At 36.5% G+C, this 25714-nt stretch overlaps 1 protein-coding gene across 2 annotated transcripts in view; it reads right to left on the bottom strand.

The window, feature by feature from the left end:
• The window catches only part of NDC80 (NDC80 kinetochore complex component), a 73412-nt gene that overhangs the window by 10461 nt on the left and 37237 nt on the right, over window positions 1-25714 (bottom strand). For both annotated transcript variants that reach the window (XR_014252083.1, XM_082418693.1), the window contains exons 8-16: window positions 24499-24592; window positions 22622-22728; window positions 21721-21865; window positions 19106-19311; window positions 16063-16215; window positions 13080-13169; window positions 5728-5820; window positions 5074-5204; window positions 4161-4263 (exon numbers count right to left, since the gene is read on the bottom strand). Coding sequence is in view for 1 of the 2 variants with exons in the window: in XM_082418693.1 (XP_082274819.1) it covers window positions 4161-4263; window positions 5074-5204; window positions 5728-5820; window positions 13080-13169; window positions 16063-16215; window positions 19106-19311; window positions 21721-21865; window positions 22622-22728; window positions 24499-24592 (1122 nt within the window). In the remaining variant the exon portion in view is untranslated. The remainder of the gene's footprint in view (window positions 1-4160; window positions 4264-5073; window positions 5205-5727; window positions 5821-13079; window positions 13170-16062; window positions 16216-19105; window positions 19312-21720; window positions 21866-22621; window positions 22729-24498; window positions 24593-25714) is intronic.

Below are 25714 nucleotides of genomic sequence, written 5' to 3'. Positions count from 1 at the left end.
ACCGCGATGAGAAGCCCACGCACCGCAATGAAGAGTAGCCCCCGCTCACTGCAACCAGAGAAAGCCCGTGCACAGCAGCGAAGACCCAACACAGCCAAAAATAAAATAAATAAATTAAAAAAAACAACAAAAAAACCCCCCTTAAATTTCTTTCATCTGTTAAAAGAACAAAAATTTCTTGGACTATTGGTCTGCGTCTAGTAAGTGATTCAAAGGTTTTTCTTGATCTTTTAAGCAATCTGCCAAGAAAAGAAAGATTTTGTGTCTTGTCAAAATAATTTCCTGTGTTTCATGTTTTTTAAATCAGTTCTTTGATTACTTAAGAAAACTGAGTCTTCCTTATTAAAACAGCTATGGTTTTGTTTGTTTGTTTTGGCAACTATTTAACTTTCTGCATTTGCCTTCTAAGACTGTCACTATGGTTAGATAAATAACTTAAGTATTGTTTCACAGTGACCTATCTGACCAAGTATTTAAAAACCTTTTGATAAGGAAATTTCCTTGTCAATTCCATTATAATAAACTCTTATTAAATCTTTAACAATGGGCATTTAAAAAAAAGTCTCTGTCATTTCAGACAGTTACTGTTCTCCTCAGATGCTTTTGTAAAAGTGTTCCTACAAAAGTGCTTCATCTTCAAGAAGATTCATGGAAAGGACTTTTGAGAAGTATAGGTTTATGATAACTTTAAGATCATAAAAATGAACTGTGTAAGAATTTCCAGAATTAATGGAAATACAGGATTTAAGCAGAACAAGAATTAATGACATGGGACTGAATGAACTGAGGAGGATGATTAAAATTTTTATGACTTTTTGTTTTAAAACATTGCTGGTTTCTTAATTTTTTTGTTTTTCCAGATTTAAAGAAACCTTTTCTCTTAAGCCATTTATGACTTACAGCAGTTGGTAAAGTATACCTTTGTAAACTAAGATGAAACATTTACTTTTTCTCCCTACCTGAACACTCCAGAATTCAGAAACTCTTAAATATTCTTTTCATGGCAATATAATTAAGTTATTTGCATAAGTTCAATATGAATCTGTTCTTCTTGTAACAGGATACGACTGGAAACATTGGCTATATTACCAAGGCTTTAACTGGATTGTCATATTTGACAGAGATGCACATAGACTCAGATGGGACGAGACAGTTTTAAGGAATTAAGTTTGACTTTATGGAGCCAATAAACGCCCTTGAAAACTTGACCTGGTACCTTGCTTACAACGTTCCAGCAAAGCAGTCTTGAAAAGAACTTACATGGTCAATCACTATTCTTGTTGCACTTCTGTAAATAACCAAGCCAAATTTAATGCAGACAAATTAGTTTTACTGTGATTACCCATGGAAAAAATAAACAGGGATAATTGTAGAGAGAAAAGTTATACCTGCACCTTTGTGGATATTAGATTCCAGTCCTGTTAATTGTCTTTGAGGTTTTGTCACATATCTGTAAATTGGACTGGATCCTAAATTCTTCTAGCTCCTCAAATATCTGGCTACAACCCTCCAAACTAACATTTCCAAATTTCTCCTACACTTCTAATTTAGAATCAGTAATAACAAAGACTGCCTTGAACTTCCTTGGACGAGAATTATAACAGATCCTCCTCACTACCCAGATGGCAGCCAAATTTCAGGGACGTGAATCTCAGATATACATCTCACAGCTGAAGAAGGCTCCACCTGACATCTGGTCCTATATAAACGCTGGAGACCTCCAAATCAAATTGATAGGAAGAGAAGCAGCTGACACTGAGGTAGAATGCTTCCTCCCAAGATGCTGGATCAAGATTCATGCTTTAACTAAACATGAAACCCTTTCTTCTCTTTCTTTCCTTTATTCTGGCATTGGCCTGAAAAGATAATGCCATTATCCGTATCTCCCAGGTCACTGCTCAGGGGGGTAACATTTCAAACTGCTGGATTGGTCATTAAAAAAAACACTCCGATAGGTTCATGATGCAAGAGATCCTTGGTCCGTTTCTTCACTTCTGGTTAACAGCCCCAAACTTGGGGAATTTGGCGCCCAGGCTCTATACAAAGTGACACAAGGCGAGGGTAACCAGAATAAAGCTGCCTGTGTGTTCTACAGATCCTTAAAATTTTACTGGTCTCAATGGCTGTTACACTTCCACTACTGAGCCACAGATTGAAATGGGAATTACCAGGAGGAATTCATGACTCTGGATCTGATTCCTTTGGGAGAACCCGACCTTCCCTGGGTAGGAGTAACTGCAATTGAGGCTATGATCAGGAACCTCTCGCTAACTCTTGAAAGCATTATGGAATTTGCCGCTAAAGCAACAGCTGCCCAACAAAAATCCTTAGACTCTTTGGCTGAAGTTGTTCTTGATAACAGGATAGTCCTTGATTATATTTTAGCTGAGCCAGGAACTGTTTGTGCTGTGGCCAACGCCACCTGCTACATCTGGATTACCACTTCCGCGGAAGTTGAAACTCAGTTAACATAAGATCACTGAGCAAGCCACTTGGCTTAAAAGGGCGACTCCTTCAGTGGGGTCTTTCTTTGACTTATTTGGTTTCGATTGGTTTGGGTTTTGGGGACTATGGCTCCAAAGTGCACTTCAAACACTGGTGGTTATCTTGCTTATTATAATCATAATGGTCTCCCCAGTGCGTTGCATTCTCTTAAAAGCTTTAAATGCATGTTTGCAGCTGCTAACCAACAAGCAGATGATTTCCCTAAGACTGGAAAATCAGTAAAGAAGCAAAGAGAATGACCAAATCAAGAATTGTGAACTTGGAGCTGGGATCTGTGAATATTACATGGATTAAGCAAGAACATCATGACCTATGAATACCACACAAAGCATCAACAAAAACTGCAAGCAATAGTTGAGAGTGGTGCTAACGCCTTATATTTTGATCACGTCTCTCAGACAAGCTGAGAGTGTGATCAAAAGGGGGACACTGTTAAAAAGAAACAACAGGCCCCAAATGGAGTCACTCATGCTAAGTCCATGTCACCAAACTAGGACTCGATACCTAACCTAATTGTAGTTTCAACCTACCCCAGGACTGTAATCTTAACTGGTCCTTCTGGAATTTCCTGGTCAGCACCAGTGAGGTAATCTGTCTAATAGAATCTTTGTCCCACAAAGGAAGGTGACCTTGCCACCTTGCCTGAAATAATCCTTTTTAAATTTATGTCTTCTTTGTCCCACTCCCCCTCTGCCTTTAAAAACCTTTTCCTTTCTGTACTCCTTGGAGCTCCTTTCTATTTGCTAGATGGGTTGCTGCCCGACACATGAATCACTGAATAAAGCCAATTTGATCTTCAAATTTATTCACTTGAATTTTGCTTTGTAACAGGAAAAATATTTGTTATTAACACATGCTCTTTCATCTTAACCATAATTAAATCTTAAACGTACTAATATGTTTTCAGTAATGTAGACTATGGCTTGGCACAACATCATTATATACTGTTGATGTAATAAGTACCATTGTATGTTGTTTATGCAAATAAAACAGATTATTTTTTATTAAGGGCTGGGCTTGTACCTTAAGCAACAAGAAGAGTAACTTAATAAAGTGACAGAGTTGCACAACCCTCACCACAATCTTTGTGCCCATCTGCCCTTATTCCCACCCCAGCTCCTGGCAACCACAAATCTACTTTCCACCTCTGTGGGTTTGCCTTTTCGGAACATTTTATATTAGTTAGTCATAAATATGTAGAGACTTTCACATCTTTCACTGAGCATAATGTTTTTGACGTTTGTTCATGTTGTAGCATGCGTAAGTGCTTTTTTCCTTTTATTGCTGAGTCATATTCCAATATATGGGTATATCATTCACCAGTTAATAAATATTTGGGTTGTTTCCACTTTTTGGCTATTATGAATAATGTTGCTATGAACATTTGTCTACAAGTCTTTGTATGGACATATATTTTCATTCCTTTTGGTGGGTAGATACCTAGGAGTGGAACTGCTGGGTTGTAGAGTAAACCTATGTAAAACAGATCACTTTACAGAATGCACACTACTATACAAAATTCTGATAAATTTTTACTAGATCATATTTTCCATAGAAATAAAATTTATCATTTAATTTCTGTAGAAACAAAACAGAAATACATAAAAGTTTTAAAAAGCTTTCTTAGAATGTAGGAAAGACCTTCACACACTTACCTCTACAGACCCTACGTGTGTAGCAACCATCTCTAAAAGACGCTGCAAGTTATTTCCCACTTTTCGTCTTTCTTCAGTTGTGGTCTGCACAACTAGTTGGCATCTGTAGGAGAAAAACTCTTGTTTGAATTGTCTAGGACAAAACCTAATATATCAGTTCTAGCTAGCTCACTTCTTTTTATATTCAATAAAACCAGGCTGTGACTGGTATAGGTGTTGCTTGCCCTGTGTATCATTCACAAAGGTCCAGTTCACAATCATTAAAACAGAAATAAAAACATTTTCAAAGATCTCATGCAGGCAACAGCAAAAAAACAGCACCAAAACCTCATGCTTTAATATACAAAGCTTGGGAGCAAATTGTTTACCTCAGTCTCTAAAAGGATTGTAAACTTAATCAGGGACAAGACCTTAAATACATATGAATGAGGAAATAGGAGTCTTAGGCATTCAAATTTAAATTAAAAACAAAGACTATATGCCAAAGATACCTTCAACAGAGTTTTCTGTCCCTAGGCTACAAATAAGGTAACAAAGAGGTGTGATTTTAAGGATTATACTTCCAACCTCAAAGAAAGATTATTTTGTAGTTTTTTTGAGGGCCCCTTAACACGTAAAAAAAAAGTGTATTTTAATATAAATTAATATAGAGCCTATGGGTTAACTATTCAGTCCTCTTCTGACTGAAAAGATAATAGGGGGGCAATAGCTATAACGGTAGCAGAATGTATTTATCTAGGGAAAGTATCTCAAGGGTCTCAAGCTGTTCTGCTTAAGTTCTACTGATCACTCCCTCTCCCCCAAATAGCTCTATAATATAAATTAAAGCAAATAAACTTAGGCCTAGTTTTATATAAATGTTAAGTAATTAAACTGAAAATAAACATTACAAATCTTGGCGAGATGAACTTACTCCCGCTGAATAGCATCTAACTCGTTCATAGCTTCACTGAGGCCCTCGTTAACTGCACTCTCCAGCAGGTGCTTGTGTTTCTCCAAGGACTCCAGCTCATTGGCACATTTTTTGTCCTCTTCCTCAGCTTCCTATCAGGATAAAGTCATGGTTAAGTTTTTTCAGTATTCACATTCTACACACTCCGGGAGGATTTAAAAAAATTTATGTAAAGCATTAAAAAAAATCAGGTTGCACCATCATTTGTATTCGCAGGATGCTTACTGCTTTACATGTAAGAGACTTTTAAAATGGTCTTTTGGAAATTTTATACTATAAACATAAATGTGACCTTTTCAATAGGCCTATACAGAATTCATTTAGCAGTAATTTCAAGTCTGTACTACAGGAAATATACTGAGTCACAAATGCAAGTATAAAATATTAATGGAATACTGAACATGTTCTATGGTAAAATAGCTGAATTCCAGAAAAAAGTCCTTTAGAAAAACAAAATAAAATAACTCCTTAAAATAAACTTTGGATGAGAAGATTAAACTAAAGACAAGTTATAGGATATAGCTTAAAAATTTCAGTTTGATGTCAGAATAGATGCCTAGTCCGTCAACCATGACATGGCTTTGGATAATGTAAACAAACTGGCAAAGTTCTTACCTTAACTTTTTGTTGGTGAAGATCATCCAGCTTTTGAACTTCTTCTTTCAGAGTTCGTACACTTCTCCTGCTTTCGGTGATCATTGTATTTAACTTGAGGAATAAAACTTTGGTTGAGAAATCATAACTACACATCAAAAAAATTTTAATAAGTTATAAAACTTTTATGTTATCAATCAACTAACTGATCCACGTTATTTCTTCTAGTTCTCGTGGACTCTTACCTTTTATTTGTCCTATAAATTTATTATTTCCCAAAGAGAAGTTAATTTCAAGAAGACATGTTTTTTAATACATAATATTTAAATGCAGAGTGGTATAGTAGGGCATTAGTTAGGAATAAAAAATCTGGCCTAATTCTCACTAAAATAAAGATACCAATATCTGTTTTTCCACTAGTAGCTGTGGGAGTACTTTTTAAGATCTCATATATATTACACAAGTATTACATATAATTAATATTCTTATATTAACTTAATAAATATAAATTGTTTTGCTCTCTAGTTTTGAAGTCTCACTTTATTTAGATTTTATCTACTTGAGTTAGTTATCTAGCTTTCACTTGTGTGTTCACTTTCTGGGATGTTAAAGAGAACTATTTATATTGATTTTGTTTGATAATATTTGCTAATTGGTTATAGTCAATGCATTCTTCCAAAGAGTAATAAAGTAACTACATTTAATCTTGTTCAAGCTTGAGCTTTAAGATCTGCTGAAACCAAAACTGGGAAAAAAAAAAAGTGCTTCTAAAAAAAAAAAGAAAAAAGTGTTTCTGAAGTTCATTTCCTGTTGACAAGTGCTGATACCAGTTGATATTGGTAATTAATAGAGAATGTTTTTCAGCTAGATCAAGATGATAATACTTCCAACAGGAAACAGAAAATAGTTGACATCTTTCTTTAAAAGGATGATTCTACACATACATAAAATAAAAAATAATATACGTTTTGGGAAAAATTTAGTGAAACTACTGTTATTTGGCAAAAGATAGGATGGTAAAATGACCAAACTTATTAAAGAAACCTGCACATAGTACTTTTTTTTTCCCTTTTCTTTTCTTGCATATAGTACTTCTCATTCAGTCATCCAAAGTCCTTTGTAAGGGACATTCCTTTCTTATTTACAAGAAGAGAAGAGTGGGTTGGAAAGAATGCTGTTTACTCAGGATCACACAATTAGCATACGCCCAGAACTCAAAACTAACTCCAAGGTCTTTTTCTATACCACTTGTCCTTCACATTTTAAAGACCAGAGCTACTGAAGCTATAAACTTTGCTTCCAGTCTAAAGATATGCTACTTCTGAAGTGAACAAACTGTTTCATTATACTCATCTGCAATAAGACCAATCAACACCCAAATAATCAGAACTTCCACTAGGCCCTCCTGGTTGATCAAATGTGTTTACTTTTATCTGAGCAGCTCTACTTTCCATGTCAGCTTTACTAAAGTTACATCAATTAACTGAACATTTTTTTTCCCGACTACAAAAGTACACATTTCCACTGTGGTAAACAGGGGAAGCATTAAAGAAAATAACAATCACCAATAATTCTGCAATCCCTAAGACCTATTAAGATTTGGCTTCCTCCCTCCCTCCCTTCCTTCTTCCCTTCCTCTCCTTCCAAATTTCCTTCCCTCTTTCCCTCCCTCCCTTCTTTCTTAGCTCTCAAGTTGCTTATAAGCAAAGAAGATACCATTAATTAATTAGATGATTTTTTTCTTCTATAATTGAGATGACAGAAGCCACTAGGACTGCCTCCAATCAACCAACCAACCAGCATGAGACCATTCCTTCTTCCTTCCAGTCAGTTTCAGGATGCAGGGCACACATTTTCTTCATGAAGAGAAGTAACCCCTCCAGCTCTTCTCTGGATCTCATGCCTTTTTATTTCTTCACAACCAGACTCAAATCCATCAATGCCTTTCGTTCCTAATTTTTTAAACTTTACCCTCTTTCCATGAACTCTCTCCCTCCTCGTTAAAACCAAACAAACCCCTCCCATAAACAAACAAACAAACAAACTACACACAAAAAACCAAAAATCTTTCCCACACACCACTTTCCAGCTACTGTTCCATCTCCCTTCCTTAGATTCAAACATTTGCAATAGATTTGTAGTAGTCCCTGAAGAATTATCTTTTCGGATTATAGTATCTTCCTCTTTTACCATTCAAACTCCACCAGTAATATGCTTTCTGGCTCTTCTGGTTCATGAAGTTGCTCTTGCAAATGTCATGAGGAACATCTTTATGGCTAAAGCCAGCACGCACCTTTCAGACTTAATCTGAGTAACATTTTTAGTTACTGATCACTCCCTACTGAAACCTTCTTCCTTGGTTTCTAAGACCATGGAAACTCCTGGTTTCCTCTTTAAGTCTTGGGAGGTCCTTCTAATTATTTCTTACAGATTTCTCTTTCTCTGCTTGTACTCTGGATGTGGATGTTCTCCTAGTATTCTCACCTTGGCTGTATTCTCATTTGCTCACTTAGGAGTGCTCTCTCTCATTCTCACACCTGGGGAATCTCCTGGCTGTAATTACATGCATGCTAAAAATATCTATCTTTATCTATATTATTTCCAAACCCCACTGCTTACTGGACATTCTCTACTTTGATGTCCCAGAGACCTGAAACAGCATATCCCAGCCTGAAATTCTCTGTTCTACAACCTTCTTTGTATTCTTTATCAAGGTTTTAGGACATCACCACTGACAAAGAATCTCTCTTTGACCAAACTACTCAGGATCTTCTGAACTCTCTTCTCAGTTAGGCTGACTTTCGGGCTTTCATGTTTGTCTCTGTATTATCCAATTTTAAGCAAGAATCCTGCTAAGTCACTTTAACCAGAATCTCCCATCCCGAATAACTGATCAGGTTCCTCATCCTCTACCACGCCCCAGGTGATGGCTGATCACCTTGGCCCGCCTTCAGCAAGAAACCTGTTAGGTTGGTTTAGCCAGAATACCCCCTTACCCTGATATTTCCTCTCAGTAATTTTCCATCCACTGATCCCCACTCTGCTCCTTGGCTGTAAATTCCCACTTTTCTTTGTTGTATTTGGAATGAGCCTAGACTACTACAAAACCCCACTGTAATAGCCCCCTTGAATAAAGTCTGCCTTACCACCACCAACAAATGTCATAAATAATTTTTCTTTAATACCATATACCAAAGCTGGACACCTGGACATTCTTAATTTCTCACTCTTCCTTAATCTTCACATCCAGTGGACCACTAAATTACGCTGTTTCTATTTTTTTTTGGCTGCGCTGTGCAGCTTGTGGGATTTTTAGTTCTCCGACCAGGGATCGAATCCCGGGCCCTCAGCAGTGAGAGTGAGTAGTCCTAACCACTGGACCACCAGGGAATTCCCTGTTGTTTCAATCTTTAAATCTCTTTTCTCCATCCTCACTGCAATAGCCTTGGTTTGAATCCTTATGGCTCAGGATACTGTTAGATCTCTTAATTGTGTGTCTCTAGTCTCATGTACCCCTAACCTGTTCTTCAAAATGTCAACACTGTGAGCTTACTAAGATACGCAGCTTTTATTCCCTTGCTTAAAAACCTTCAATGGTTCCTGCTACCTATAGAATAAAAATTCAACCAGTAAGCAAGAACAAGTAAGTCTCTTCAGAATTAGGTTTTTGTTTCTCCAGGCTTCTCCTCTATCCTATTGATACTTAAACTCATGGTAATTCTTTTTTTTTTTTCATGGTAATTCTTTAACATGCCATGCTCTTTGGTCTCTGGGCCTTCAGCAGCAGGGATGTGTGTGTATCCTTTCACGTATCCACTGGCCAACTCCTTCTGGTTATTCATCTCTCAGCTCACCTACCACTTCCTTCAGAAAGAACCTTGTGCTTATCTTTGGTGTATTATAAGAATCCACAGCATGCTGTATTTACACTCCAAAAGTATTATGATGAAAGTGATTGTTTTCATGTCCACCTTTCCACACAAAATAAGAATTCACAAAGGCAGATATTATATCACCAACACTGATTACAGTACAGGCATGTATAGCAGACTCTTAAAAAAGTTTGCTAAACAAATTTCAATTGCTAATATTTAATTTAAACTTTACACTTTATTCATAAGTATGATTGGTTTAATTTTCTTCTTTTGTGATAATCTTCGTTAGGTTGCGGTATGAGGGTTACACTAGCCTTATAAATTCCCTCCGTATTTACAGTGTATCCATTTCTCATTTTCTTTTTTCCTGCTTTTTCTTGAATGGTTTTGGCAATTATTTTAAAGTACTTATCAGATTGATTAGTTTTGTTATTTTAATCTATTAATTTCTGTTTAACCTTTACTATTTCAAATGCTATTTTACCTTATGCCATCTTAACTTGGTTAAACTACTTGTCAAATTAAAAAAATAGTTTTAGTTTTTAGTCTCAAGCATATGACGTCACTGATCACTCCCTTTTTTTCCAGTTTTATTGAGATATAATTGATGTATAACATTGCATAGGTTTAAGATGTACAGCAAGATGATTTGATATATGTATATACTGGGAAATATTTACCACAAAGAGATTAGTTAGGATCACTCCTTTCTTGAAAAGTCTTCCCTACTTTGCCTTTTATAGCATATCCTCTTCTGATTATTCTTCAACTATTCTGTCTACTTCTTCTAAGTGCTTTTCCTACAATTTCCTTCTTTGGCCAATTCTTTGCCATTTTCTTCTACAATTCTCCCTAAGAAATATCACCCACATCCCTGGCTTCAACAATCACATATATACTAGAGACCCTAAAATCTGTACTTTCAGACCCAATATCTCTTTTATGTTCTGAATCCATTACTTCAACTTCCTTTTGGTTTTCTGCGGCCAATGGACAGCAAGCTCATCTCCCAAGCTGTCCCGGCTACTCCCAGCACTAGGTTTTCCTCCTCTAGGTTGCCCACCCCAGAAAAATGGAAGTCACTGTTGATCCTTCTTTCTCTCCTAGCTTTCATTTTTTAAAAAAAACTTTTTGGCCTGGCTGCACGGCATATGGGATGTTAGTTCCCTGACCAGGGGTCGAACTTGCGCCCCTTGCAGTGGAAGCGCAGAGTCTTAACCGCTGGACCGCCAGGGAAGTCCCCTCTCCTAGCTTTCATTCGGCCACGAAATGCTTGGGTCCTATCTCCTTAACATTTCTTAAACCTGTCCCCTTCTTCATTTTCTACTCTAATACTATGGTTTAACCTCTTAATTTCAGTTCCCCTCTAGGAAGTCATTTTTTTTCTATGCCCAAAGGAGTTTTGCAAAAAAAAAAAATGCAACTCTGATTAGCATAATTGCATATATTGGTCTTCGTCTCCAAATGGGTTTTATATTTCATATAAACTTTAGTTATATTTATCTTTGGAACATTAATATGGAGCCTAGCCTATTGTAGGCATTTCATAATCGCCTTCCCACCCTGCCCAAATTTTCCTGCCTATAGCCTTTAAAAAGTTTCAAGTCAGGGACTTCCCTGGTGGCGCAGTGTTTAAGAATCCACCTGTTGGGGCTTCCCTGGTGGTGCAGTGGTTAAGAATCCACCTGCCAATGCAAGGGCCACGGTTTTGAGCCCCGGTCCAGGAAGATCCCACATGCCGCGGAGCAACTAAGCCCATGTGCCACAACTACTGAGCCCACGTGCCACAACTACCGAAGCCCATGCACCTAGAACCCGTGCTCCGCAACAAGAGAAGCCACCGCAATGAGAAGCCCGCACACTGCAACTAAGAGTAGCCCCCACTCGCCGCAACTAGAGAAAGCCCGCATGCAGCAACGAAGACCCAACGCAGCCAAAAATAATTTAAAAATACATTAAAAAAAAAAAAAAGAAAAGGGGAAGCCATACAAGGCTAAATTACTTTAAAAAAAGAATCCACCTGCCAATGCAGGGGACACGGGTTCGATCCCTGGATCCCTGGTCTGGGAAGATCCCATATGCCGTGGAGCAACTAAGCCTGTGTGCCACAACTACTGAGCCCGTGCTCTAGAGCCCACGAGTCACAACTACTGAGCCCACGTGCCACAACTACTGAAGCCCATGCACCTAGAGCCCATGTGCCACAACTACTGAGCCCATGTGCCTAGAGCCTGTGCTCCTCAACAAGAGAAGCCACCTCAATGAGAAGCCCGTGCACTGCAACGAAGAGTAGCCCCTGCTCGCCACAACTAGAGAGAGCCCGCGCGCAGCAACGAAGACCCAATGCAGCCAAAAAATAAAAAAATCAATAAAAAATAAAAAAGTTTCAAGTCAGTTGAAAATATGTTTCAGTCAAGAGGTTCCTATTGCTTGAAATTCACACCTTTTTCAGAGTCTTCAGGTTTATTGCCCATTCTAACCAGAGAGAAATTGAACTGAAGCAGGCTAAAGGAAGACTTTACCTCAAATAACCATCACCCCTGGGGAACACCTGTTAAAGCAGTCTGAATTCCTATCTTCTTTCCATACTGTGATGTTACAAAATGCACTGATTTGTAGAAACCCCAAATTATAGTGACAATAGTATCATGAAACTCTTCACTTATCTAACAACATTTTCTTTTTGTGGGAGATGTGAAAAAATTCTTTCTAATACAAAATTATTTTAAAAGTTATCTGTGAAACGCATAGATTTTATTTCCAGATGAGAGAAAATAAACGTTTCTATTCTCAAAAAAGACAGGATTTCTTTTATATCTTGAAATCTGTTAGCCAGAACACAATAGTTCTCGAAAAGTTGAATTAGCTAGGGGTTTCCTTTAACTGTTTGGTGTTATACAAATAATACCTTTTGTTTGCATTTGAGAAGATTTTTTTAACTTTTCTTAATCAACTATAACAATGTTTATCTAAAGGTTATTGAATATAATAGTATTCTTTCTCAGGTATATTGGTGATATTATGTTGCAAGTATCTCAGAAGCAGGAATTTTCTGAAACTACTTTTGGAAATAGACTTTTATAGGCATTTAAAGTTGAATCTCCCTGAATTCTATGGTCCTGAAAAATATGATAAATGGAAGTCTCTTAATGTATCAGAGTTAGCTTCTAAGCGCAAATGATAACATACTTACTTTTAAGGTAACCTCCTCAATTCCCTTTTACTATAAAAAGGAATATTACTAAATTATTTTAAGTTAAAGGAGGCAATTCTCTGTTAGAAAAAAAGCGAGCTTTACTCAGTTTCATATCACTTCATCATCAATGATATGTGAAGCTTAGAATGTTTAAGTAACTTAAAAAGTTACTTCAAGTGTTTCTAGGTCAAGGGTATACCTGACTCTCATTTTTCATAATATTTTATTAAAAATTCATTCCTCAGCAATCAGAAAACACAAAATGTTATGTTTGTTTATAATGACTCTGTTTCATTACTTACTTGTTCTAAAGTATCCTCTAACCCCATCTTCTTATTTAGAGCTTTATTAATTTCTTCTTCAGTTTGGTTCAAGAGTTCTTTGAGCGGTACCTATAAAATACATAGGAATGCGGGTTACATATGACATATGTAATTACAAAATTTCTCTCATGAGGCATCTTTTGGAGAAAAAAAGTGAAGCCATGGTATCTTTAATCTAATACACCATCAGTAAGAAAATAAAACAAAAAAATTTTTAATGCAATTTCTATAACTATAGAATGTAACTTGCTTTTGGTTTTGAATAATTGCAAAATTCTAGATTTGCTTCTCTACTCTGGAAATTCACTGCCATTATTTAAACACTCTGTAAGTACACAGTTTAATTCAAGTACACTTGAAAACAACTTATATGTAGGTTTTATTTTTAAGCTATGCTCTCTAGATGCATCATTTTTCTTTTAATCCTTTTCAATTATTTAGTCTTACAATTATCTGCTTATATTTCTTCTTTATTTTTACTTATTTATTCTTTTGGCCGTGCCACATGGCATGCGGGATCTTAGTTCCCTGGATTGAACCCGTGCCCCCTGCAGTGGAAGTATGGAGTCTTAACCACTGGACTGCCAGGTAAGTCCCTCTTCTTTATTTTTTTGCTCCTCATTCTAACTCTGTTGTAATAGCAGAAGACTTGAAACATGGCAAACGTCCATCAGCAAGGACTGGTTGAATAAGCCACACAATGTAGGACTGAGGCTACAAAGGGAACGAGGAAGATCTCGACACTGTCAGGGAGAGGGAAATTCCCCCTCTACCCTTCTTGAGTTCTTATGGCAGGACTTATAACAAAACTGAGAGAAAAGGGACTCTTACCACTTTCCCTTCCACCAGATCCTGCAGTCAGAGACCCTGGAGGCTGACATGGCAAGAAATCTTACTTTCTGCCTGCTTTGGCAGATGTCCCAGGATCTCTCCGTGGCAGCAGTTTTCCAGCTGGTGATTTCTCCAGGCTCGCTTGCCAAAACTGCCTGGGAGAGGGAAACTTCCCCCTCCCCAACAACATACTACTATGAGAGATCTGGGGTGGGTTGATCCGTGAATAATGCAAGGTGGGTGTCCAGATATAACTCAGGGACAGCCAGATGGAAGAGATGCATAGGGCAAGGTATGTAGGAAGAGGTGCAGCACTTCTATGCTCTCTGGGCATGCCACTCTCCCTGCATCTCCACGTGTACACCAACAAGCTCTTATCTGCCTGCATTTCTTATATTTATCCTCTATTCTACTGATTTTGTTTGAACACAGTATTTCATTCTTTCCCCTTTTTTTTATTGAGATGAAACTCACATTTTATAATGGTTAAACTGAAATAATTAAGTTAAAATATTAATTTAACATAAAATTAACTCTTTTAAAGTGCACAACTCAGTGGCATTTAGTACATTCACAATGTACTCCCATTCTACAACAATTTCATCACTCCAAAAGAAAACCCTGTACATTACTATGTTTTCAGTAGGTCTTTTGAAGTCACTGCTGAGTTTTAATTTTGGCTGTTCTTTTTTTAAAGATGCAATTGCCTCTTCAATCTCTTTAAGAACTTTTCTCCAAATACTACTTATAACAGTTGGGACTGCATCTTCTTGATGCTATTTCTATTTTTATTGTCCTATTATTATGTAAAACTATTTCCAGGGAGCAAAAAAAAAAAACATTTCCCTCTTTTCTGAGCATGTGCATTCTTTTTGAACCAGGTAATCTTTTTTACAGCAATTTAATTCAGGAAATTGTTTTCTTGAACTAGCATGAAAAACTACTCAAAATAGAGGTGAGTAAACTCTATCTGCCTGCCTGCCTATCTATCTACCTACCTAGCTATTGCTTGAGAAACAATACAGTAAAAGATTAAATGTTTACTGGATGCATTTTTTCTATTAAAAATGAGTTTAGCTTTATTTAATCAAAGTCTGTCCACCAACGAACTGTAATCTGGGAAAGTAGGAACTGTATCTTTCTAGGTATTTTTTTTTTTTTTTTTTTTGGCCACGCTGCACAGCTTGTGGGATCTTAGTTCCCTGACCAGGGACTGAACCTGGGCCCAGCAGTAAAAGTGCCAAGTCCTAACCACTAGACTGCCAGCAAATTCCTCTTTCTGGGTATTTTATCTCCAGCATCTAGCGGGTATGGAACGTAGTATGTAATCAATAAATAATTTATGGGATAAATGAGTGATTCTAAGGGGAAAAAAAATGTATGGCTTTAGACTTTGATTGGCATGCTTCTATTAAAAACTATTTTGAAAACTGACATATTTTGGGGGGCCACTAAAATACTAAAATCTGTGAATAATTGAGAAGTTGAAATTAAAATTTTTCTTCCCCAAATTACACCTTTGACCATATTCGAAAATTATGTGCAGTTTTCTCATTATTGACTCTCGGTGTTACTTAGTGCTCTATTATATCTCATGCCTTCATGTGTGTCCTTGTGCCTGAAACTTTTCCACAGACCACCCTCATAAACATCTCATCTTTGAAGATTTCATTCCAGGTTCACCAACTCTGTGGGGACTTTTCTCTCAATTCTGAGAACTGATCTTGTTACCATACCTTGTAAAGGCTTCTAATAAAGCACGTATATAGCATTTATTTTTATGTCTTTCTCCCCTGAGGGGACTAGTAGCAACTTGACAGCAAGTATCAGGTCATTTTTGTCTTTATAATCCTGGTGTCTACTTTACATGTAATCATATCTTTTATTGGATAGTTGAATAGGTAAAGTATGTAGAGAGGAAGACAAGGCTTTATAATTTGGAGAGTAAGGTACAATAGAGAGCAGATGTCTACTACCAAGAGGAAAGAAGATAAAAAGTTTCAGTGCTGTATTTCTATGTTCAGTCCTGAGTTATGGACATGCTAAAGTTTAAACTCTTACTTATAAATATTATGAACCAGACATCAACCATATCATTTAAAAACCTTGAGAAGTACTCACGATTACATACATAAACTTGAGCTCTGTATTTGACAAGGCAGTTGGCACCAGCTTCAGGATTAAACTTAATTTCAAAGTCATAACCTTTGGAATTTTCAGCACCCTTAGGGATAAGTTTTAATTTTCTAGCCAACTTATGATACTCTGCTAATTGCGTTTCAATCTGTAAGAAGAGAACACAAAAACAAACATTAAAAAAACCCAGAGCCCCATTCCATATGGTTTACAATTGGCATTTTTTGGAAGTTTTACACAAAATTATGTGTTTTTTAGTAGTTTATAATTTAGTATTTTTATAGTAGTTTATAATTTATTTTTTTAGTAGTTTATAATTTAGTATTTTTAGTAGTAAGAATGGCAGTTTTAAAATATAAAGAATGAAAGATTTTTTTCACATTAAATTGTAGGATAGTTTTAACACCATAATTAATTAGTAAGTAATATACTACTGTTCCTCCATTTATCTGACAGAGTTTGGAATAAAAGTCCATGTTCAGGTATTAATTAAAATTTACTTTTTAAAGTACCAGAGAAATTATGAAACGAAAACAAACTTAGTTTTGTCAATGTACAAAATATTTCATTTATCCAAAATTAGAGAAATGTAGTCACTTAAGTCTCAAAATATTATTTCAACTGTTTTGATAAAAATATTTTACTAATATGTTCCACGTTTCCTGGTCTCCTTCCCTTTGTTCAGGGCTCTGTTCAAATTACATCATCAGAAAGGCTTTCCCTCTAATATAACACCCTCAATTTCTCTACCCTCTTACTTTACTCCTCTTCATAGCACTTATTACTACTTGACATATATTATTTATTTATTCATCTCCATTACTTGAAAGTATGCTCCATGAAAGCAGTTGCATCCCCAACACCTAGAACAGTATTTGGCATACAGTACCTAGTTTTTGATTAAATAAATGAATTTGCAGAGTCTAGGCAATTTATTTTCATACTGCTTCCTCCATTTAATACATACTTAGTTTCTCATTGCTGTTATCCACCCATAAAATTGAATACTTTGAAAGAATGAAATGGCAAAAGTACCTATTGGAATCCGATTAAATAATTTGCAATTTCCAGAAATTTATCAGCTCTCAAAAGCAATAGTACTTATATGTTAAATTTAAGATTCCTTACTAATAAATCAGGAAATCATTTCAACTACTATAGTAGCTCTCTAGGGACAACTAAAGTATGTAGGTCTATTTGTCTTTACAGTAAATGATCCCAGGGATAGTTTCTTCTCTTTTTCACTAGGATTTTATTTCTGTAATAAAACATCTTTCTCAAGCCCATGCACTTTATCACGCCTAACTGCAGGGAGAGCAAACATGTGGCACATTTCTCCTTCCCACAGCTAATTCAGACAGTGAAAACTCATCACACTCTTTCCTGATGAGTTTAGATGCAGCCTCAATGTCTATCTCAACAAAGAGCTCCTGAAGGACACTACCAGTCAGAGGTGGCATGTGGAATAAAAATCAGTCTAGAAATAAAGGTAACGGCTGGAATGTTTATGTTGGCCTTTTGCATTCTGCTACCATTCTTTATTATCTCTCCTACTCAGTACCCTAAGGCTTTCTTCTCACTGTCCATGGCCCTACTCTTGCCCCTCATAGGCCACTGCTTACCCAGATAACTTTCTCCTTTCAGCCTGATCCTCCAAATCAAACATAGCATTCATACAGCTAGATTTAGCTAGTTAAACAGAGTTTGCTTAAGTCCAGAGACTCGTAACTTCCCCTTTCCCACACAGTGCTTGAGAGAGAAGATATATTAATAACTGTTGAAGTGACATTTCAGGTTCCCGACCTAGTCTAACCACACTTTATTTTATAAATAAGGAAACTGAGGCTATGAGAAGTCAGAGGACACGCTGAGGTCACAGAAACATGTGGAGGCAAATCCAGGGCTAACACAGGTTTACCAAATTCTAGGTTCAAAGACTTGGGAACAACACCACAGCCTATTTCTTATAAATGTATATTTTTCTCCTTAATACACGGGGACAGAGATTACCAGGTCAGAAGTATGAGGGAGCACAGATGAAACTCCAATAGCATTACCTACAATTCAGCTTCTTATTTCTACCACCTTACTGCCACAGATCCTCATCTGACTGGTTTGCTCCCTTCTACCCATTTTTCTCATTACCAAAAATAAGATCTTTCTGAAATGTGATCTTATCTGTTTAAAAATTTTAAAGGCTTCCTGGAGCTTTCAGGATAAAGTTCAAACTTCTAAACGTGAAAAGGATCTTCACCACTTGGTCTCTGCTTATCCTCGAGTCTCATCTTTTGCACATGCTCCCATCCCTTGCTATTAAGCTCCAGCCATACGAAAACCTTAGGGTACCAGAGTGCACCATGCTATTTTCTCCCTGAGCTTTCCCACAGACTTCTTTGTTTGCTGGCTCCCCTAGCCTTGCCATGTTAACTCTCCCTTACACTTCCCAATTCAGTTCAGGTGTACATCTTCAAGGAAGCCTTTCTAAAATCTACCTCCATCCATCTCCCCACACCATGCACACCAAAATCTTGGTTAGGTGTACTATATGCTCCCTCAGTACACTGTGCAAACATCTATTGGAGGTCTGATCTCATGGTAGAAAAATATTTACTAGAATGGAAGTTTCTTAAGCTTCTATGTCTTTTTATCTCCCCTCTACACCCAGCATGGTAAGTGGCACACAGCAGATGTTAAATAAATGTTTAAGTAGTGAGGAGGTAAATGAAGAAGTGACTCATATCCATTTCTGGAATAAAAGGCTTGGGATTTATGAAAATTATTTTCATGGCCTTAGAGACATTTTTGCTCACTTCTTGGTTCATTATTGGAAAACACAGGCTACCTTAAAAACGACAGAGAAATTGGGCTGTTACTGAATTGACATAAAGGGATGAGCGTGTTTTTACTAAAATGTCAATGCTGAAAAATTTTACCTTTTTAGCCAATTTATTCTACCCACTCAGTTGTTCTTAACTGGGATAGACTTTTACAAACATTAAGTTTGAATGAGGTGCCACTCTGGGAATGGTATGACATACCGCCTCTTTGCCTCGGGCATATTTCAGTTCCTCATTCCACAACTGCTGTTGTTCAGCCTCCAGGTCCTTGGTTAATTTATTAATGGTCTGCTGCAATTCATTTCTTTCATGATTTATTCTCTCAATATCTGCAACTGAGTACTTCTGGTTATCAACAATATTCTGTAGTCGAGAATTCTCCTGTTTCATTGTTTCACATTCTAGTTCTGCATTGAAAAAGAAAAAATTTGTTAAGTTCCTTCAATTCCTACAAATAAAGTGATGCCGTTATTTAATAGAGTTGACCCCCACACATAATGATTATGATTAAGAATTGTTAGACTTAACAGAAGTCTGCTGTTGTTCAGTTAAAATGCTTTTAATACTCCGACATGATTCTCTGCAAAAAGTCAGAAAACCCACAAGTTCTTCACAAACAAAAAATATTTAAATAAACATATATCAGTTTATTCTTATTTCACTGATATTTTCAGTGGTTTCATAAGATATTAAGCAACCATAGTGGTTAGGTTCTTGCTTTACCAAAATTTGTAATCATGAACGATGATATTGTACCAAGACAAGATGGTGCATACAAACAGCAAATGATCATGAAAGGGGAAGAAAAGTTATCAAATTTAAAATATTTTGTGTTCTATAGAACAGTGATGCCAACATTTTATGACTCATAGCTTATAAAAAATATGACAGTATTTTTAAGCAGGCTGGGATAAATGGATGAGGATGCTCATGACCAAAGGGGTCATGGAAATCATCCTGAGGGCTGAGAGGATCAAAATCTTGGCTTTGTTATAACTCAGTCGTATTGTAGTACTGTAGTTGGGAAGCTCCACACCTGAGCTCAAAATGAATTAAATGGTTGGTTTAAGTAAAACTTCATTTATTACAGGAATTGGCACAAAAAATCCACAATATGCAATATCTATAGAGTTATATATGTCTCATTCACACTCTTGGCCATGAATGACTTTAAATAATCAAGAAAGTTAAAAAAATTCAGAATAAAATATTTTAGGTTATCAGTTATCAAATTGCTGTCTCAAACTAAATCACTGTGCAATGGCAAATGACTGCTGAAGTATTTCTCTCTCTCCTACCCAGTTTGCAATTACTGGGAAAAAAGTCTCACAAGAAAAGTGGGAAGGATAAAAATTCTCTAGATTAAATACCAATAAGGAAGATAAATTATTAATATTATAAAGTATTGATCTAATTGCATTACAAACATTGCTATAATAAAAAATTAGTTTATGGCTCCTTGTCGTCATGGAGAACAAACATTAGTGGTCAAGTTTAAACTATTTAAAGAGCTGGTTTACAGCAAAGCTAATATATGTGATCAGACTTATTTGGAAAAAAATAAAACAATTTAGCAAATACTCCAGATAATTATTGTTCTTGATTTTAGACAGATGATCAATATTCCATAGACTAAGAACTAAATCAAATATCCTAAGGACTATCTATATAAATCCTACATGACACAAACACAGCCTATAAAACCCTAAATGAATAAAACTGAAGCAGGCAGAGGCCTGGGAAAATAGTATAGTAGGTCCATATAGTTATTTATTAATTTTGTAAACTGCCAGCCAATGGCTCTGTGATGTGTAGATATCTTTCTTCGATCTCCTTTTGGCACCATAGAAGCATCAATCAATTCATGTGTCACAGTATTTTCAAGGTTTTATGATTAAGATCCATATGTGTTTATGAAAACAAGGTTAGGAGCATACCAGATATAAACATGCTTTTTTTAGTTGGGCTTTTATAGTACTAGCATCTTTCCATCTTATTTTCAATCAGCTTAAGCTGTTGAGTAGCTTAGGAGCTGGTGATAGAGGATAAGGAAAATATAGCAGACTGAGGCCAGCAGAGATTTAAAAATCTGGCTTATTAATTACAAGGTGGAATAGAAGATACATTTATATTCAGGCAGCTTGTGTTCTTAGATAAGGTCCCTCTTGGCTTTAAAAAGCCAGGTGTCTGAAAAAATGTTAGAAGGTGTAGTAGGTTGAATAATGACCACCCAAAGATAGGAAGTCCTAATCCCTGGAATTTGTAAACATTACCATATTTAGTAAAGGGGTCTTCACAGATATGATTAAGTATTTTGAGATGAGGAGATTACCCTGGATTATCGAGGTGGGCCCTAAATGCCATCATAAATGTCCTTAAAAGATAAAGGCAGAGAGAAATTAACATAGGCAGAAGAGAGAGAGACACACACACACAGAAGGCAATGTGAGGATGGAGGCAGAGACTGGAGTGACAGGGCCACAATCTCAGGAATGTCATCAGATACCAGAAGCTGGAAGAAGCAAGGAATGGATTCTCCCACAGAGTCCTGGGAGGAAGTGTGGCCCTGCCGGATTTCCAACCTCTAGCCTTCTGTGAGTGAATAAATTTCCATTGTTTTAAGCCACCAAGTTTGTGGTATTTCGTTACAGCAGCCTCAGAAAACTAATACGTAAGTCACTAAAAACTTGGTTGCCTGATACATTACCATTAGAGGCAAAAAGATACAGATGACAAAGCTGTCTCTACATGTGATAAGTCCCACACAGGTCCCCATCCCAGTCTGAATGACCTCTTTCAGCATTAGTTGTGCTTACCTACTCTAGAAATTTCCTCATCGAGGCCATTCAATTTCTGGTCAAGAATGGCTGAATGGGACTCCAAATTGCTCATGTATGCCTGATATTTTTGAACATCTGCTTGTAAGGAAGCTTTCAGTTTTCTCAATGACTCTAGGCGATTCTTTAAAAGAAGAGAAAGTGCGATTAGTTATTCTCGTCAATAATGATGCCAAACGTTACTTAAAAGTTAAAGCAATATTATTTAAATTCATCTTAAAGAAAGGTAAATTAGTTTCCTTTTCACTTTTAGAGGGAGTCAAAAGAACTAAAATGGTAGCTTACTGTTATTACCTAATCAAGAAGATGTACGTACTTTTCGGAAGTCAGTTTGGGACAGAAAAAGTCCAGGGCCAGAATGAAAAAGAACAAACATTTAAAATCTGTTATTTTACAGAACAGTCTAGGGGCTTCCGTAATATAAAACACAAAATAAAATTAGATATCTGGATATTATCATTTAGCTTTTAGAAAGCCCTCTGGATACAATATATTATATAAACCCATTTATTACCATTCTCTTTCCACTAACTACAAAACTCAGGGCCTCTTGTAAGTAGTGCTCCCTAGAGGTATGTAACATGCGGACCTTGTTCTAAAGATCTTTTTGGTCTTATGTAAATAGGTAAGACTCTTTCATCATATTCTGAACACTATTAGTCCAAGACTGATAGATCACAAGGGAAAACAAAACTCTAGGGATACCAAACACGTTTTCATTAGGAGTTCTGTCCTATGTAAAAAAAATTAACTTTTAACAAGCTTATTTTGTTAATGTATTTTTTAAAAAAATAGATAAAGAAACAGCTGGTGTTGTCCAAGGAGACCCAAGAGTATAAGTAAGTGTATAAGCCTGTTGAAGATAAGCATGTTTACTAACCGGTTCTTTTTCTCTTTCTTGTTCCAATCTTGCAATCTGTTCATTCAATGCTCTGTTTTTTGCTGCTAATGATTCCAGCTTGGAAGCATCTACATTAAATAAATCCTCTGGAGAAAAAAACCCAGAAACTTCATAAGGTCTCAAATCTGCCTAAAAAATTCTCCCCCAGGTTTTTACCATTGCTCTCTCTCACTTCCTCTAGTCTCTACTCAAAACATCCCACTGAAGGACATCCTACCATCTGTAAAACTGCAACCCTTCCCTTTGGTCCACCGCACTCTCTACCTCCCTATCCTACTTCATTTTCCTCCAGAGCACTTATCACCATTTGACTTATAGTTGTTCATTTGATTATTGTCTCTAATAGCAGGTAAGCTCATAAAGGCAGAGATTTTTACCTCTTATCCATTACTGTAACCTCGGTGCCTACATGGTGGCTGGCATACAGTATGTATATAATAAATATTGTTTGAATAAATGAATATAATTTATATGCTTAATTAATTATAACACAATATCAAAGCAAAAATGCTTTCAGTGTTAGATCACTATGAATTTTCTTCTTTAAAAAAAAGACAACATCATTTTCTTTGCTCCCCTTCTCATGTGGACAAGCTGAAATTGTCCCGCTTCTTCTTTTTTTTAAAAAAATATTTATTTACGGGGCTTCCCTGGTGGCACAGTGGTTGAGAATCTGCCTGCCAATGCAGGGGACACGGGTTCGAACCCTGGTCTGGGAAGATCCCACATGCCGCGGAGTAACTAGGCCCGTGAGCCGCAATACTGAGCCTGCGCGTCTGGAGCCTGTGCTCCGCAACAAGAGAGGCCACAACAGGGAGAGGACCGCGCACCGCGATGAAGAGTGGCCCCCGCTCGCCGCAACTAGAGAAAGCCCTCGCACAGAAATGAAGACCCAACACAGCCATAAATAAATAAATTAATTAAAAAAAAATTTATTTATTTATTTGGTTGCGCTGGGTCTTAGTTGCGGCTCATGGGCTCCTTAGTTGTGGCATGTGAACTCTTAGTTGCGGCATGCATGTGGGATCTAGTTCCCTGGCCAGGGATCGAACCCGGGCCCCCTGCATTGGAAGCGCAGAGTCTTAACCACTGTGCCACCAGGGAAGTCCCTGTCCCGCTTATTCTTCAGGAAAGTATATCCCATGGAAACAAAAGAGAATGCTTTCACTTTTTGTGCTAATAGTGGCAGGGTGATCTCCTATTTTGATTGATTCCATAGTCTTTGGAGGATCGCTTTACACATGTTAAACTTATCTATTTTACCTACCACTCTGGCATTTTATATACAAGACTATTACAAAAAAGGAACAACAATGTAAAATAATACTCTGGAATATTTTAAAGTAAGCCAGTAAATACCGAATGTCACTAGATTAGCTAAGTGGAAAAATAATTTCTTTCTTAGGAAATATCATGGCCCATTAACTATGTGACATAAATTTTGAAAGAGACCATAGATCTTTTGACTAACTGGTACTTTAATTTCTAAAATAATAAAGCAAGGATATCACAGGGATATCATCCCCCAAGAGGAATAACATTTGCTGATTATATTGTGTGCTCCGGGTAGCACATTTGACATTTATAAACATGGCCATCTAATCCTGCAAAACTTTGTTAGACAGGTTAAGTAGTTTGTTAATGTCACACAGCCAGTAAGGGGTCATGCCTCAGGTCTGACTCCAACACCAGTATTCTTTCTGCTTAACCTTTACTCCTCTCCACCAAAGAAACAGTTAGGATAAAAATCAGGAGGCATCTAAACGCATTTACATTAGGCATAGTAAGATAGGCTACAACTCCTTGAGCGGAGTTAAATGACCCAAAGCAAGCACTCTAGGAATGAGAACACTTACTCAGCTTGGACTGCAACTCTGCATTCATCTCTTCAAAGCTGTCGGCACCAGTCATGAAACTCTCATAGCATTTTATGGTGTAGTCCAAAAACAACTGATTGGGTTAAGCAGATTTAAAAACAAAGCCATGATTCTCTATTTAGTTTATTTCACTTTTCTAAGTAGAAATTTAAATTTGAATTAAAAAAATAAAATTCAGGAACACTAAGTGGTTACATGAACTCCTGTACATGAGATACAAACCTAGGGAATATCATTAATTATGCTGCACAGATTTACTCAGTCTGCTACTTCTATAGTGAATAATAAGGATGAAAAGAATACTTCAATTTGGATAAAGGTGATACTTAGTAAATGGTAAAAAAACCCCCATATCTTCAGAATTTTGAGAAGGTTAGACAAGGAAGCTATTAATAAATATAATTTAACATAAAATGCAAACTTGAGCATCTTTAGGGATAATCTAACTAATTAAAAATTTAAATGAATTGCTGATCATTTAAGTCTAATTAAACTGACAAGATCTAGTTGTGAAAACCAGAACATAATTAATAAAGGCTATAATTTACATTGTAACTTCACTCTAAAACATGGTATGGTTAGTAGAGATCTAAACAGTAGACTATTAGTACTCTTAATATTTATTCAAGAGAAAATAATACTCTATTTTGCAATTCTGAGGTGTTTTGCTTACTGAAGATGTGTACTTTGTTAGGAGGCAAGGATGGCTGATCAGAATTTTCCACAGCCAGATGAAGTACACATCCCTCAAGATAAACCAATTCCCTTTGTGCTGATTCTCTGCTTACTAAACAATCTTCTTATTACTTGGTTGATACTGAAGGGGTGCCCTGAATAGGGAGTATGAGTATTTCTGTAACTGGAAAGATGTGTCACTGGTGGTAAATTAATACATTTTTATTCTTCTTCAGATGTGAATTTGGTTAAGAGTGAACGTTTCCTTAAGTTTGGTCAATTTTGATTTTGCAGGTTAAAAAAAAAATGAATTTCTAGATCTACAAAGCTGAGACTCAGAATCTGATGAAGTTGGATACTTCGGTAACTCTTTTTAATTAAATTTAAAATTAATTTTTACTTTAAAATTAAAATTAAAAAATAAAAATAGCACTTTATAACTTCCCAAGTGCTTCTTTATATGTCATCATCTGAAATAACAGCTAAAATAGCAAGAATAACTTTTACTGTTTTAACATTT

Source organism: Balaenoptera physalus, assembly GCF_965194825.1.
Source record: "Balaenoptera physalus genome assembly, chromosome: 12".
NCBI lineage: Eukaryota > Metazoa > Chordata > Mammalia > Artiodactyla > Balaenopteridae > Balaenoptera > Balaenoptera physalus.
This window is presented reverse-complemented; position numbering and strand designations above follow the sequence as displayed.